This window comes from Notolepis coatsorum (assembly GCF_963971535.1).
Source record: "Notolepis coatsorum genome assembly, chromosome: 1".
Lineage (NCBI taxonomy): Eukaryota > Metazoa > Chordata > Actinopteri > Aulopiformes > Paralepididae > Notolepis > Notolepis coatsorum.
In genome coordinates this window covers 125,904,323-125,922,114 of record NC_140165.1, presented here as the reverse complement: position 1 = coordinate 125,922,114, position 17,792 = coordinate 125,904,323, and the positions used below count along the sequence as shown (strand labels likewise).

General features: G+C 44.3%; 1 protein-coding gene across 2 annotated transcripts in view; it reads left to right on the top strand.

Moving 5' to 3' along the window:
* Positions 1–348: 348 nt before the first annotated feature.
* Positions 349–17,792, top strand: part of tnfaip2a (tumor necrosis factor, alpha-induced protein 2a) — a 103,595-nt gene continuing 86,151 nt past the window's right edge. For both annotated transcript variants that reach the window (XM_084320872.1, XM_084320871.1), the window contains exons 1-3: positions 349–394; positions 829–1,008; positions 14,065–14,779. In XM_084320872.1, the coding sequence (XP_084176998.1) occupies positions 388–394; positions 829–1,008; positions 14,065–14,779 (902 nt within the window). In that variant the 5' untranslated portion in view covers positions 349–387. The remainder of the gene's footprint in view (positions 395–828; positions 1,009–14,064; positions 14,780–17,792) is intronic.

The window sequence follows — 17,792 nt, the reverse complement described above, 5'->3', positions numbered from 1 at the left end:
TCATAAATGTATAGATGTAGCAGTACTGTCTATCTGTATGTCATGTATGTCATATATGTTATGATGAATTGAAAATGGGGGACCCTGATGTAAACAAGACGAAAGTCTTTCTCTGGTCTGCATCCCCTTAACAATTGTATGTATTGAGCTGTACTGTACTGTACCCATTCTGCAATCTGTTAATAAACTTTTCAATCAATCAATCAATCAATCAATCAATCAACGTCAAATGATTGATTGGACGCGTCACGGTGAAGGGTGACTGACGGCACCGTGGGCCAATGATCTGCGGGTCCGCCCTCCTGCAGCCTGAGTCCTCTCGCCCCCGCGGTCCAGGCGCCTGCTGTGGGACGCGGTCGGGGAAGCAGACGGTCTGAAGTTCTGAACATGAAAGGTAGGCTACTGTAGACAACAATACGTGAATACAGGCTTATTATGGGATAGTTACAGTATATATGGCTCTGAAATGTGAATGTATAGGCTATACGTCGAAAAGGGTGCCTTTTAAAAACGTGAATCGGAAGAAAAAAAAACAGAATTAATAATATATAAAGCAGGCTACTAGTACTAACACACCAGAGGTCTGACACTGAGTTGTATACCAACACATTTGTTTAAACTAGTATAACTTTGTCCCCCTGTGAATGTGTAGGCTACATTCCGCTAAATATAGTCCGTGCGCATCCCATGCGTAATTGCGCAATTGAGCATCATCTATACCCGAAATCATGATGACTCCAAGATAACCGAATAATCAATACAAATAATTGTGTTATCGTTATTTGTTTAATAAAACAAGACCGACTTCTCTTCTTTTTTTTTTAACAGAGGACGCGGTTGGAGCGGATAAGGGGGCAGACATGGAGACCATAACGCCCGGAGCAGCGGGGAGAACCAAGGCACCGGGGCGACACTACAAACTAAAGATCCCGGACATCATGCGACGCCACAACAAGAATCCCAAACCCAGTGCCCGCGGTATAGTGGACAGCTGTCCTGATCCAGTCGGTACGTTCCCCCCACTACTGAATCCCCGTGTGTTGTGTGTGTGAGGTGTGATGGGCTATTAATCACTCACGTTCAAGTTTCAAGTTGTGTTTTATTTGTCACACACATAATAAGGTAAATCATATACATGTAGTGAAATGCTTGTTTCTGTATGAGCCTCCTGGGATTGTGCTTCATACAGTAAAACAGTCGGAAGAATAAAGACCAAACACTATACAAAATATCAAGTTTCAAGTTCAAGTTCAAGTTTCTTTAATAGTTGTCATACAGAAGTACAGAATACTTTTGTACAAAATGCTTCTTACTGTTGCGCTCCAGAGACTGTGCAAGACAAGATAAGTATGAAATAAAAACATAGTAAAATTAGAAGTAAAAAAATGAGGTCACAGTGTTCAGTTTAGACATATGTACAATGTTCGATGCAGAATAGACGTAGTTACCATACAATATACAATACTGTGCAGTGTACTAATATACAATACTATATAGTGCAAGGCAGAAATGGAGAAATGGGACGAGGTGCAATTTAGGTACAATTCACAGTAGGTGTACGAGTTGTAGTGCAAATCCTTTATCAATAAATATAAAGTGTAAGTCAATAAATATAAAGTGTAAGTGTGTTTGTGTGATCTAAAGTGTGGAGAGTGGGTGCTGATGTGTGTTGTTTGTTTGAGTGAGTGTGTGCGTGTGGGTGTGTGTGCTGTGTGCATTTGATGGTTGTTGCATAGTGATTATTGTTCGTTTAGCGATTATTGTTCGTTTAGCAGCCTGATGGCCTGGGGATAGAAGCTTCTTCTGAGTCTTTCTGTGCTCGCCTTAAGACTCCGGTATCGCTTGCCTGACCGCAGCAGTTCAAAGAGGCAGTTGTTCGGGTGGCTCGAGTCCTTAATAATTCTCTTAGCCTTCCCCTTGCACCGCTTGTTGTAAATGTTCTGGAGGGTGGGAAGCCCCCCTCCAATTGTGCGTTCGGCTGAACGTGTCACTCTTTGTAGTCTGCTACGGTCTTGTGCAGTGCTATTCCCAAACCAGGAGGTGATGTTGCCGGTCAGGATGCTCTCTATTGTACATGAGTAGAAGTTCCTAAGGATCTTCTGACTGACTTGGAACTTCCTTAGGCGCCTGAGGAAGTAGAGGCGTTGTCGTGCCTTCTTCACAACACTGTCAATGTGTGTGGTCCATGTCAAGTCCTCGGATATGTGGGCTCCGAGGTACTTGAAACTGTTCACTCTCTCAACCGGTGCCCCGTCGATGCTGAGGGGGCTGTAGTCCTTGACCCCCGACCTCCTGAAGTCCACAATCATCTCTTTTGTTTTGCTGACGTTCAGGGAGAGGCAGTTCTCCTGACACCACTGTGACAGGTTCTCTACCTCTTCCAGGTAGGCCCTTTCGTCGTTGGCAGAGATCAGGCCCACCACTACTGTGTCATCAGCAAATTTGATGATGGTGTTGTTGTTCCGCTGTGCTACGCAGTCATGTGTGTACAGGGAGTAGAGGAGGGGGCTCAGAACACAGCCCTGGGGGGCCCCTATGTTGAGCGTGATGGATGAGGAGGTGCAGTTGCCGGCTCTTACCACCTGGGGTCTGCCCGTCAGGAAGTCCAAGACCCACTGGCACAGGTCATAGTTCAAGCCCAGGTCCCTGAGCTTGGCTATGAGTTTGGAGGGGACTATGGTATTGAATGCTGAGCTGTAGTCGATGAACAGCATTCTCACATAGTTCCCCTGCCTCTTGTCCAGGTGTGATGCTGCTGTGTGCAGCACATGGGCTATGGCGTCCTCCGTGGACCTGTTGGGGCGATATGCAAATTGCAGAGGGTCCAGGTTGATGGGGAGGGAGGAACAGATGTAGCCCTTCACTAGCTTCTCAAAGCACTTCATGGCTATGGAGGTGAGGGCTACAGGGCGGTAGGTGTTGAGGCAAGCGGGCGTAGATTTTTTGGGTACAGGGATGATGGTGGACTTCTTCAGACAGGTGGGGATGACAGCCTGTTCCAAGGACAGGTTGAAGATGTCAGTGAATACCGGGGCCAGTTGGTCGGCACAGACTTTTAGGACGCGGCCGGGGATGCCGTCCGGTCCTGCTGCCTTCCTGATATTCACTTTTTTAAAGATCCGTCTCACCTCATGCTCTGTTACCCTGAACACTGAGTCTCCATCAGCAGACCCCCCCCCCCATTGCCGTGGTTTGTAGGCTGGTGTTGTTATTCACAGCCTCAAACCTCGCATAGAAGGAATTGAGATCATTTGCTAAGGAGATGTCACTGTTCAGTTTGAGGGGGGTGCCTTTGTAGTCTGTCATTGTTCTGAGGCCCTGCCACATGCCTCTAGAGTCAGCCTGTTCAAACTGAAGTTCAACTTTATCCCTGTAACGCCGTTTTGCCTCTATTACTGCTCTCCTGACGTTGTATCTTGCCATCTTGTGTTCTTCCATGTTGCCTGTCACCAGCCCGGTGTTGTATGCTGATGTGCGCACTTTCAGAGCCTCACGGACGGATTTGTCTACCCAGGGCTTTTGATTTGGGTAGATTTTAATTTTGGTGGAGGGGATTGTTTCTTCTACCTGAGTACAGACATAGTCAATCACCGTTTCGGTGTATTCGTTAATATTGGCTGTGTTATCACGGAATACACTCCAGTCTGTGCATTCCAGTACAGCTTGGAGTGACTCCTCTGACATCACGGCCCAACGCTTAACCTCTCGCGAGACCACCGGCGTTCGCTTGAGACTTTGTTTGTACTTTGGCAAAAGAAATATTGCGGCGTGATCGCTTTTACCGAATGGACTAAGAGCCTGTGACTTGTACCCATTCTTAAATTGCGAGTATACATGGTCTAATATGTTCTCGCCTCTGGTGGGACAGGTCACATGCTGATAGAAATTCGGCAGCACCTTTTTAAGACGCGCGCTGTTGAAATCGCCCAGAACCAAAATGGCAGCGTCAACATTAGCTGCCTGGAGTTTGTTTACCTCGTCGTGAAGTTTTGAAAGTGCGACCCCAGTGTTCGCGTGTGGTGGAATGTACACTCCGATGAGGATGATGGACGTTAACTCTCTTGGGAGGAAGAAGGGTCGACATTTTATCGTGATAAACTCCAGGTCTGGGGAGCAGTGGTTAGACAGTTCCTTTGTGTTGCCTAAATCGCACCACTCCTTGTTTATCATGAAGGCAATGCCGCCTCCCTTCGTCCTTAGTGACTCTTCTGCCGTCCGGTCCTTGCGGAGAACGAAGAAGTGGTCTGCCGGTTCTATTGCGTGATTCGGGACATCTGGACTCAGCCAAGTTTCTGTGAAACAGAGGACGTTACAATCCCGAATGTCCCTCTGGAATTGGATCCGTGTAGAGCCATATGAAATCCGTTTTATTATTTTCCAAATTCCATTTTATTTTTTCCCAAATTCCGTTTTTTCCGTTTTAATATTTCAGAATTCTGTATTTTGCTTTTTATGCTCATTTTACCATCAGAAATAGTGTCTAATAAGTGGGAATGAATAAATGTCTACAATTGAATATGATATAACAGTCCATTTAATGTTTTTAAGTGCTGCAACTCAGAAATACAGTTACATTTTACACAATACTTTTCAAATAATATTGTGACAAAATAAAAATACACATTTCAAGTGTAAACAATGGATACAGCTAGCTACTACTGACATTATCACAATGTCAGTAGCCTAGCTATATCTATTTTATTGTGATGAAATATAGTAATGCATAATTTAGGCACCTTTAGTTTAGTTTATTTCGTTTATAAAGGACAGTGTATAATGACAATCGTTTGCATTAAACAAATGGATTGCACCAGATTTAGCAAGAAGCTATCATTTCCATCTATAGTCCTATGTACTGTAAAACGTTTCATAGCTATTTAAGTTTATTTCGATTATAAAGGGCAGTGTATAATGACTCGTTTGCATTAAACAAATGGATGGGTGCACTAGATTTAGCAAGAAGCGATCATGTCCTAACGTCTATATGAATTGAAAATGGGGGACCCTGATGGAAACAAGACAAACGTCTTTCTCAGGTCTGCATCCCCTTAACAATTGTATGTATTGAGCCGTACTGTATTGTACCCATTCTGCAATCTGTTAAATAAAGTTTTCATTCATTCATTCATAGCTATTTAATCACAATAGTGTCGCAAGTGTTTTTGCGGGTCCAGTCCACGGAACGTTGACAGAATTAGCAAAACACCTTATCGCCGGAGGCATAAAAGTCATTAGGATACTGCTCTGCTCTGAATTGAGGGCTTATTGGGGAATTTATTAGCTTCTTGACGATGTAAACACCGAGGCAGCGAGACGCTTGGGAGACTGCCTGTGTTGTGTGTAACCCGCTCTAGCGTCCGCCTCCCCGGTCGCGTGTGCACCAAGCGTTCCACCCAAAAACGGAATTTCAGTCCAGATTAGGCCAAATTCTGCAATATTCCACGTTTTGCAGTTGATTCCATTTTTATTGGTCAATTCCGCGATTCCGTCCGCGATTCCGTGAACGCGGATTTCATATGGCTCTAGATCCGTGCTCTGATGTCGTCCAGTTTATTTCCTATCGATTGCACATTGGCCAACAATATGCTGGGCAATGTGGTTCTGTGTCGTTTGGACCTCAGTCTGTTTTGGACCCCGGCTCTCTTTCCACGTCTTCGCGGCGGCTTCTCCTGGTCTTGGCCATGGCCGGCATAACAAAGGATCTCGGCGGGCCCTTTCTGCTGTTCAGCGATCCGATCCAGAGAGCAATCCAAACGGTAAGTTTTCCTTAATCCAATGTCAATGATTGACTGACGGTCATACACATATAATGCACCAACAGTTGGTGCAAATAAAACTCCTAATACTATAAAAATTAACAAAAGAAAGCACAGTCTCGACGGAGCGATCAGAAAGGCAGCCATCAGTGCAGCGCCAGTCTACGTTAAAGTAACTAAAGTAAAGTACAACTGAAAGTAGGCCTACAAAATGCAACAATGCAAAAAGTACAGAATGCAGATTTTTTTTTAAATGCAAAAACGAGGGAGGTAGGTAGGTATAGGGCTAGCTAGGCTATTGATACTATTGATACACATGAGGAAGAACTGGTCGACTGAACATCCGGCTTCAGATGTTACTGTGCACCCTTTCAACCAAGGCAAGTCCCAACACTATAAGGTAAAGTCGTTTGTTTTGAAAGGTTGGCGAGAACAGGGTGACCCAGTTCCCAACCCTCTAGACGAGCTGTCTCATGCCTTGATGTCATAGTGGGAAAAAAAGAACTTTTTCGATCCAAGCATCAAGCATTTCTCATTGTAACCATCACTTTCTCCACAAAATATGTAAAGAAATAGAGAATTTCTTCATCTTTCATCATTTTGGATTAGATTATATTAAAATGTATTGCCATCGTACAGCAAGTACAGTACAATGAAAATAGTTTTGCATCTAACCAGAGGGCAAGGTAACAGTAAAGTGTATAACAATATACAGGACACTGAGGGCAGGTGTGTATCTACAGCAGCTGTTACAAAGGATCAGATTAAACCGAATATATATATTTATTGATTGATATATATTGCATAGTATTTGTATATCGTTTGATATCCCTTGTATATTCCTTGTACATATACACGGAATATCCCTTTAGCCTATTACAGACCATAATATTTCATTCTCCTATTGGACAGCGGTCCACAGGCGCCGGGGCCGTGCCTCCAGAGTCAGGTTCAAAGCCACCGTCAAGACATGTCTGTACATGCCCGGCCTTGCCCAGGGATACGAGACAGAAATGAGGTTGGCACTAGATTGTTCGCCGTGCATATAAATATGGCGCAGGTGAATACAGAAGTAGAGTTACCCAATAAGTTGAAGCCTCACCCACGATACTCCGTGCGGTGAAGTATGGCCTGTTTGGCTCCAAATAGAGCATTGAGACCGCGTGCGAATTAATAACTGAATTGTCAGAGTTTGGCGCTATACCGTCGAGTGCGACATATTTCTATTAAGTCAGTAATAGTCTATTTGTGTATAGTGTATCGTGCGGCTAAAGTTCTACAGTGACCAGCATCACCAACGCTTCCTCGTATCAGCTAGAGTGCTTATCCAGGCTGGGCTGCTTTCATGGCGCTTTCACCCGAGGAGACCTAGACGAGAACCGTGTGGACATGTACACTGGATTAATCTACCCGACGACTACATAGCCCTTTGCGGCTGGATTATATTTGTTTTGGTCCTGTGATTTATGGAGCGGAGAATCGCCGACGCCTACACGTGTTGGATTTACCCTGTGAGGAGACCAGTCGAGTCTGCGCCTCAGAGAGCCTGAGGCCGGCTAGCTTTCTTCACTGTGGAGCTACAGTCTACGGAGAACAGCTGTATTCGTCTGTGGATCAAGAGACTATTGCACCGTCTCCTGTACTTGGAGTCTCCTTAGTCATCGTTGACCAGACTCTCTACTACCGACAGATCCTCTACCCCTGCTGGCTTACAACCGGGGGGACCCTTCCAGTATCTCCCGCTATATATTACTAGTGTACCATAGATATAATTCCCTAAGATTCAGGTTGTATAATTACCTCCTGCGTAACCAGAGAATGGACATTCATTATTGATTTGCCTACGCACATTCCTTTGCCTTATAAGCGCATCCAAAGTAAAATACAGAGAAGTATATTATGTACCTTTTGCTGCAATAAATACTTGATTACACCTTGGTGTGGAACCGATTCATTGTGGGAAGTGTTCATCATATTTATATATCATGTACTGTATGGCCAGTAATTAAAGGTGCTATGCATTATAAATGTCATTTTTCAGTCTCTAGCATTGTATTATAGTAATAGGAGTTCGTATCAATGTGTTTTTGGGCCTAAATACTATATTGGCGAATTCCTCAGCTACAGCCCATCCCCTCTTTGCCTCTAGTAAATCAGGTCATGTTGATTTGACGACCTGGTGCACGTCACAGGGCGCTGTTTATAGCGCACGGTGATGTGATTGGCTCTGTGGTTTTAGTAATGCCCGCCTCCATTCTTGCTACCTGCAGGGTGGAAGGCTTGTCCAGAAGATCACTAATCAGCTGAAGCCTGATGCGGTTCCCTCGGTCTTCGACAGACAGACCGGCGTTAGCTCTCGGGACTCGGGAGCGATCGCTAGCTACTTAGCACCAGCCGGGGCCGGCGTTAGCAACCGGGAGCGTCGTTGAGCATTCAGCCTGCTGGCTACCTAGATCCACTTCAACCAGCGTCGCGGAGCATTCAGCCTGCTGGCTACACAGCTTGTCGGTGTGCTAATAGCCTCTGCAAGCTAACGGTAGCTGGCTCCAGGCTATTAGCACATCGACAAGCTGCTGGAGCTCCCGACGCTCGGCTGGTTGAAGTGGATCTAGGTAGCCAGCAGGCTGAATGCTCCGCAACGCTCCCGGTTGCTATCATGTGCAGGTCCTCTTCTCAGACCTGTGTGGCAAAGCACTGCACACGCATCATGCAAGCTACACATCGCTGCATGTTGATCAATGGTGGCCCACTCGGTGCATCACAGTGGGCTACTATTGTGCTAACAACAACCGCGGTGTCCGGCTTGTCGGCCGGCATGAGTGCTCGATTTGGGGTGGTTCTCTCCTCCTTGTGTGCCCCCGTTCTCGCGGGTGTCCTGCCGGGGAGCTTGTGGACGCGACAACAGCGGCGGCCGTAGCGTTAGTTAGCTCATAGCTATTGTGTACCACTAGCGTTACGGCGGGCTCGAGCACCCTACGGCTGCCGCCGTTGTCGCGTCCATGGGCTCCCCGGCAGGGTACCCGTGGGGACGGGGGTGTACAGAGAGGAGAGAACCATTTTGTGTCGGGCGTGCATGCCGGCCAGCGAGCCGGACGTCGGGATATGTTGTTAGCACAATAGCTACCAAGCTAAGCTATGTTAGCTTCTAACGGTGTATACACAATATGTACAACGACACAATGATTTACATTATTACAAATATGGTAACGTGGTTGTGGCTTTTACAAATAGTGGTAACATATATATAGATAGACAGTACTGCTACATCTCTATATTTATGACATACCATATTTGTATGTAACCTGAAACCTAATCTCTGACGGGGAGATGGGCGGAGCTATTTGGTGGGTGGCTGTCACTCAAAGCATAATAGCCTGCTTTCATGAGGCTGAAAAATGCTGGTTTTGAGTACAAGATTAGAAATATAAAACAATGATTATTTTTGGAATAAAAATTACAGATGTGTTACATAGACTCACAGGAAGTGTGTAAAGTTGCCAAAATAGTGCTAGGAATAGCAGTGCATAACCCCTTTAAAGTACATAAAGCGGTAGTGGTTTAATGATACCATACTTATCAATACAGTCAGGGAATTGTACCCCTCAGTTACAGCAGCGGTTCCCAAACTTTTTTGGCCGTGCACCCCCTGTCACCTCCCGACCTAGCTGACGCACCCCCTAATGGGTTTCTGTTCGAAAAAATTGTTGCTGGTCTCCGTGCACAGATTTGATTTTTTATTTTATCTCTTCCCACGGCGACTATGGATAGGGAATTTCTTTATTTAATTCAAATGTTCACGACAACATGGATGCATGTACTCTGCCAGCATGTTTAATATCCATAATACTAAAGGTTGACTAAGATTTTAATGAAATTTTATTGTAAAAAAAAAAGAAAAATTAAAAATTGTTTACCACCATTAGCCTTTTCATGTCACGCACCACCTAGAGGGCACTCGCGCACCACAAGGGGTGCGTGCACCACAGTTTGGGAACCACTGATCTACAGTAATATACAGGACAGGTGTGTAATATACACATAGGCGGCGCGTATATAAGGCCAGGGGAGGCAATGCCGACCCAAACGAGCAGCCACAGTCTGCGCATTATTATAGGCAGCCTAGGCTACGATATTGTGTGTGTGGGCTGCTGCAGCCCGGTGGTGACAATACGCAAGGGTCGGCCGACCAAGGTGTCAATGGCAGTAGGTGTGGTGGCCGTTTTAACATTCCAGACTGCGGGCAGTAACCAATCACGCCGCATCATCAAACTAACCGATGCCAGTCTGGTCTTCAAAATCCTCCATGGTCTAGCCCAGGGGTGGCCAACCCGCGGCTCGCGAGCCGCATGCGGCTCTTTGCCCGTCAATGTGCGGCTCTTCCATCCATAAAAAAAAAAAAAAAAAAAAATTTACTTTTTTTTTTTACTTTTTTTTTTTTTATTATTACTTTTTTTTTTTATGTCACTCATTCCATAAGGACGTAGAATAAACATTTACAATTTTTTTTTAAATGGTCCATTTGCATGTTCTTGGTATCTGAATCTAGGGACATATATGGATCAGTGTCAGAAATAGTGTGTCTGTTAAGGTGCTCCCATAGTCGAGCAGACTGTACACAGAGCAGACTCCGCGGATGTCCGCGCGGCTCTTTGAGCTTTCATAGTCGAGCAGATCTCAGCGGACGTCCGCGGTCTATTTCCTACATTTCTCGCACCAGTTTTACTACATTTCCCACAATTCTGTCTGTTCTACTGTACTGGCAGATCAGAGTGAACATTATCAGCGGGAGAGAGAGAGAGGGAGAGGGAGAGAGAGAGAGACAGAGAGAGAGAGAGAGAGAGAGAGAGCGCGCTTCACGGGCTCATCTCTCTCCTCGCGCCACCAATCGCTCACGCGGCGTCACATTAAATGCAGTTCGATGTCAACCAAAACGCCGAGCAGCGTTTTGTGTGACACCAAGTCAGCGGCGCGGATGTCCGCGCCTCAGAAAATAGGAGCGTCGCACCTGTGGGTCTGCTGTCCGCTGAGATCAAAGCTCAAGAGTCCGCGCGGACATCCGCGGAGTCTGCTCTGTGTACAGTCTGCTGGACTATGGGAGCGCCTTTACTAGGCTTGAGTAAATTGTAATGAACCAAAGGAGAATATCAATTCTATTTAAAAAAAAAATTATCTTTGACTGTAAATAACACCATGCTAAAATTGACCAGACCTGAAAAATCTAAGCAAATGAATAAAGGGAAGATGATTAAACAGAAGGTTTTGTAGATACAGTACTGAATTCTGCCATCTTTTTTATAATGTAAATTTCTCCACCATTTTTCATCATATTGCAACACCGTTTTTTGCAAGACGTTCACAGAAAGGTAGAGAAACTAACTGCGTTCTGTTTTATGGCAATAACGTTCAGGTTTGTGGGAGATAATCCCAAAAAATAAGAGAAATTAAAAAGTAAATCCAGAAGTCAGATGATTGACAGGGGCTGGTGTGAGCTGGGTAGGGTAGTTTTTCGAAATTTGAAAGCCCTGAGTCTCTTCCTTCAAAAGACTACACTCACTTTTGGCTGTGCCACTTCCTCCTGTCAATATGCGCCGGTTTCCGACTCAATGCCCTGAGATTTCTATAATCTTATATTTCACTAATAACAGTTAAAATAATTGGTAAACAAACATAATGCTGAAAATATACACTTTTACTGTATATCTCGGGCTTAAGAGGTTAACCCTGTGAGGCCCAAATTAAAAAGAAATTAGCAACTTCAGAGGCCAGAGGGTGGGACATATAAACACATTTACTATCAAATAGCATTGTGAGGCTGAACAACAGGACCAATTGACTATACATGTGCTTAAAGGGGAACTATCTTATAAATGGCTTTTTTCAGTGTTTACCATTGTTTCTTAGCTATGTGGACTTATATTAATAGGATATATGTCTCTAATTCTCATATTGGCGAATTCTTCCAATTCTCCTCTCACAATATTCACCCTCACTGAACTGAGTCATCTGAAAATGTGCATATCTGTGATGTCAGAGATTTCTCAGCTGCATAATAATGTGGCAGTTGATGTGGCAGTTGGCACCAGGCCACACAGTGGTTGGAGCCCAGCCTCAAAACGGCTTAAGATCTTGAGGTAGAAAAATGCGGTTTTTAGTACTTGATTAGAAATACAAAACAATGCATTTTTTTTGAAAAAAACCTAGGTGTTCCATAGACTCACAGGAATTGTGTAAAAGTGCCCAAATAGTGAAAGAAATAGTAAAATAGTTCCCCTTTAACATTTTTTAAATAAACATTATTTTTTTAAATGGCTAAAAGTGATTTTGTAATTTTGCAACCGTGGGTCTCACAGGGTACTTTTAACCCTGTGAGGCCCAAATAAAAAAGACATTAGCAACTTCAGAGGCCAGAGGGTGAGACCTATAAACACATGAAGGGTGCCGTGACTGAAAAAAAAGGTTGAGAAACGCTGGTATATGGTGTGGCTCTTTGTGGTACCACAGTCATTTTTTTGTGGCTCTTAGTCTCTGACTGGTTGGCCACCCCTGGTCTAGCCCCACCCCCACTTTCCGATGTTTCACCTCCAGGTTCGCGTGTAGTCTTTTACCAACAAACTTGCAGTTCCGCGTTCCGGTTCAGAACTGTTGTACCGGGTGGCGTCTATTCGAATCCTAACGCTAATTTCCATTAAGGACACGTACATTTAGCAAATCAGCCCTCTCCGTCAGAGCTGCCAAGACCTGGAACTCCATTCCAAGTTACATGCCGCCTGGGCATAACACGGATCACCTGAGGCCGAGGGCATGATGAGACTGAGTCAGAGTTAATCAAACCGTGGAAACTTTTTAGAGCTACTATGTACATTGTTTTCAAAGCATGATGAGATCCAAATTACGGAAAACGTTTCCTTCATTGCCGTCGGCACCGCAACTTGTGAATGGCCTTTCCCAATGACGCGCATCCGAAACTGGCTAAGAAGAACAACAATATGCGCCAGGAGAGACAGTCAACTCTGAGTCCGCTTCACATTGAAAGTGATCTCACAGACAAACTTAAAGCAGAAAAGATCATTGATGCGCGAAACGTCGCATTTTTTTTGTTGCATTAAGGTAAGACAATGGTTAATCATATTGGATGCCTTCATTTGAACAATTAATTTGCACTATATGAAATGAGTGGGGCTCGCTGTAGTAGCCTAGTAGACGTGGGTGTGTGTATTGTATGACATCAGAACCTGGACAGCACCGTTTGCGTGCAAGCAAAAAAGGGAACATTTTGCACGCTCCGCGCGAGTCTCATCCCATCTATAGCCTACCCTAATGTCCAGCTCACCCGCCGCCTATGAATATACAGTAATATACAGGACAGGTGTGTAATCTAGAGTGAATACAGTAATATACAGGACAGGTGTAATCTAGAGTGAATACAGTAATATACAGGACAGGTGTAATCTAGAGTGAATACAGTAATATACAGGACAGGTGTGTAATCTAGAGTGTATTACAGTAATATACAGCACAGGTGTGGTATATACAGTATATATACAGTAATATACAGGACAGGTGTGTAATATACAGTATATATACAGTAATATACAGGACAGGTGTGTAATCTATAGTGTATATACAGTAATATACAGGACAGGTGTGTAATATACAGTAATATACAGTGTAACAAGTGATTACATGGAATATATATATAACAAAGCTACTGAGTGAATATGCTAATCTGGTGTATGTACAGTATTATTATGTACAGTGATACAAGTATAAACATACTATGGTAGTAAGCCATACTGGCCATCAGTATAACTAGTAAGAGTAGGTATGGGATATATACACACATATATATACAGTATATATAGTATATACAGCGTGTACAGTGCACAGAGTGGGTATATGTATATAGGCATGTAAACAGGAATATATTCAGATTTATTCATACAGATATAGATAAATATATATGTGTGTGTGTGTGTGTGAGAGAAAGAGAGAGACAGAGGGGGATTGAGACCGAGGAGTTCAGTGAGATTCAGATAATTTTATTGTCACAGCTTTTAAAATGTACATACATTCAGAAAAACAAGAGATTCTTGTTTTTCCCGGCTCTAAAACTATAAACTAAACTATATAAACTAAACATAATACACACACAATGTATATTCTATCTATACAAACTATACAGTGACAGCTGAGGGGAAGACGCTGTTCCTGAGCCTGCTGGTCCTGGACCTTGGACTTGATTTGAACTACCTGGGAATTGTCCCTATAGTCTAAGCCTGATGTGAAATGTTCTTTTTCTTTCCACAAGTGGTCTTGGATTTTGAGGAGAACCTGAAACGGAACCTCCTGGCGGAGGCCAGCCAGCAGCTCATCTCCCGGGAGGAGGAGCTCTTCGGCCAGCGAGCGGACGGGGCCGAGGGGGGCCAGCATCTCGCCTCCCGTGAGCAGGAGGAGGACAGACTCCAGAGGGACTTTGAGAAGCTGCTGCTGCGCGTGTGGATGGCCGTTCACAACACGTTCAGCAGCAGCAGCAGCGCCGCGCCGTCCGGAGAGCAGCTGCGGGGCCTTCGGAGCGCGGTCACCTCCGTGGAACAGCAGGAGCAGCAGGACCGGCGCTGGGAAGGAGGAGGAGGAGGCCCGGAGGAGGAGGAGGAGGAGGGCCAGGCGGCGCCCCCCGTGTGGCGACCTCAGAAATGCCGGACCACTCTCAACATATTGCTCCGGAAGATGGTGGAATCGAGGCTGAGGCACGCGGCCTCGGACGGCCCGAGTGGCGGCGTGGACGGCCTCTCCACGTCTCTGAAGAGAGAGGTGTGCAGGACGGGGAAGTGCTTGAAGGACGACCTGCTTGTCGTCGTCAGGGACGTGCAGCACTGCTACCCTCCGGAGTTTGATATTCTCAATTTGTACGCCGGACTTTACCAGCATACCTTTGCCGTGCGCCTAGCAGAACTGGCCCGCTCCGGACTGGACCTGGACGACTGTACTTACTTGCTGTTTTGGGTGAACGACTACTATCCCAAGTGAGTGACAACTTCAGGGCATGTGGTCCAATTATTGACGTTCCACCCATTTTAAGTATTCACAGATGTTCAGGGGCTCTACAGTGCTTGCATTTCACTCGCATTTTCCCCCTAAAAACCGATTTGTGCGAACCGAAAAAATATTTAGGAGCACACATTTTGCGAGTAATACTGTAGTTTTGCGTAGTTGGCGTATCAAAGCTAAATGGTCATTTCATAATAGACGCAGAGCAGCGCGGACCAGCTCTGTAACAACTCATCTTGCGAGTCACGCTGTTTCTATGTGCAATGAAAACTCTGCGATTAACGGGTCCAATGTTCTAACATGCTTTGCATCCTTGCCATTCCTGTATAGTATACCCATGTCATGCTAAGTAAAAACCTTAACTAATGTTAGCTTCTAACTAGGGCTGGGCGATATGACCAAAAACGTTATCGCGATAAAATTATAAAATTATTTTCATATAACTCGATATCGATAATTATCGTCGATATAATGTCTGTCAAGTTTAATTAACTTATTATGCCCGGCGCCGATACGCGGGCTGACTTGTTTTGCTGCTGTGAATGTCTCGAGAGTCGAATTGATGTCGTCATCAGTCCGCGCACGTTAGCAGAGCGGAGTATCTCAAGCGGAGTATCTCATGACTCAAAAATGACCCTAAAATACTCTGTTCCGCCCAATTCATTGCAACGACGTCCACCGTATACCCCACACTACTATAACAGTTACCCTCAGAATTCAAAACACACACCAACTCGGCAGGTAACCTGTGAAATAGCGGCGTGCAAGCTAATTAGCCATAGCCAGCCCCGTTTCCAAGCGGAGTATTTCATGACAATGTACTAAAAAATGACCCTAAAATACTCTGTTCCGCCCAATTCATTGCAACGACGTCCACCGTATACCCCACACTACTATAACAGTTACCCTCAGAATTCAAAACACACACCAACTCGGCAGGTAACCTGTGAAATAGCGGCGTGCAAGCTAATTAGCCATAGCCAGCCTTGTTTACCGAGTCCTACCTCCTTCCGGGTCTCCTTCCTCTATCGGCCATCTCCTTCACCGATTGGTTGTTAGTGCGTGTGCTCATATCCAAGCTTGGAAAATCGATATATCGAAACTTTGCGACCACGTTTCATGTTTATTTCGAGGAAATAATTTATCGCGATAGTTATCGTTATCGTTTTATCGCCCAGCCCTACTTCTAACTAAACTAACCTGCTAATGCTAACTACTATAAGCTATCCCTGGAAACGCTCAGCCTCAGAGGCATACAATAGTGAGGGAAGAGGGGCTGAGAGAGAGTCTCTCTCTCTCTCTCTCTCTCTCTCTCTCTCATTCAAAAGGAAGATATTGATTGACAGTAGCTATAGTATATAGCTCATCAGCTGTAACAGAATATGTTATTGTCTCTTAGTATGCACACGCATGCATGTAATAAATAGTTTGTTCATAAACTCTGTTACTTGAAAATGTTTCACTGTGCTCCTAAATTTCTTTGTGTGCTCCTACATGTTTTCATATATGCTCCTTGGGAAAAAGGTTGATTGATTAATTTATTGATTGAAAACTTTATTAACAGATTGCAGAATGGGTAGAATACAGTACGGCTCAATACAAACAATTGTTAAGGGGATGCAGACCAGAAAAATACTTTCATCTTGTTTACATCAGGGTTCCCCATTTTCAATTAATCAAGAAATGTATGACATACATGACATACAGATATACAGTACTGTTTAACACATTGGTCGCCAAAATCGCTTTTCAGCGTTATTGCCCGCCATGCGTTGACCGCCAACATCGCTGTACAGCGTTTTTTAGATCAATATTAAATTTTTTCGCCATGGCATTCATAATTCCTCCACCCAACTCCCGATGCCCTGGCCTAGCGGGACCCTAGATGGGACTGCAATGGCTCAATACCGCCGCCTGGTGGATGGTCGGGCGAGTTACACTCTCGCAAAAACCGGAAATGTCATCGGTGCATCGAGGAAATTCCTCCGGCAGTCACATCTCGCTACGGGACTCCTGACAGACACTATAGTACATATGGATCGCTTTCTAAACTTAATAATCGATATGATTTCGGCGTTTATTGCGCCATACAAACCGGAAATGGACCTAGGCGATCGGCGTCGAATAATTGGGATCTTTCACTGTCAGTCTCATCGGCCCACGGTAAGAGAACAGTAACGTTATTTTCAGCCCGATTGCTTATTAATTTCACTGCAAACCATCTGATCAATATATCACCCATACTACATAAAGACGTTACTGATGATCAAGGAATTATAAACGACCCCCCCCCACATTTCCTCCACGCATGATGAAGCATAATGTATACCGATCATATACATTTGAATCGATAATCTATGCGTTTGGGCCTATAACTAGCGTTTTTGGAACTACAGCAGAAAAGATTAAAAACACTTATATTCTCGAAGGTATTAACACAACAATGTATGAATGAAAAAATATAACGTTCCCGCATCCTGAACGATAGATAATCGATGTTGAATGGGCCATAGTAATGTCAATATAACAATACAATTTAAAAAAAGAAGAAGGTAAACATCTCCATAGGCTTTTAACGGTGGCAGAGAGGGGTATAAGATGGCCACAACCCCCGGCGGTCAATGTGTTAAGAGAAAGAGATTATAAAAAAATATATATGCATTCGAAGGGGAAGAAACTGTTGGTTGGACAGAGCACCCTTGGGTGGTGATGCATTATCTAGTAGCCATGATCACAAATTCAAGGGTGCTTCTCTCTAAAATGGATGAAGTTCCCCTTTTAAGGTTTGAATCCAACTGCCATCACTTTGTGTTTTCACTTTTTCAGAACTACACAATAATTACTCTTACTTTTGAAACAGCACTGTGCAATATTACACCTACTGTAGACATCGGTATATTTTTACTGTATTTATTTACTGTATATTCTATTCCATTCTTATTCTATTTTATTCTACTCTTATCTTAGGCAATTTGATTTGTTTTGTTA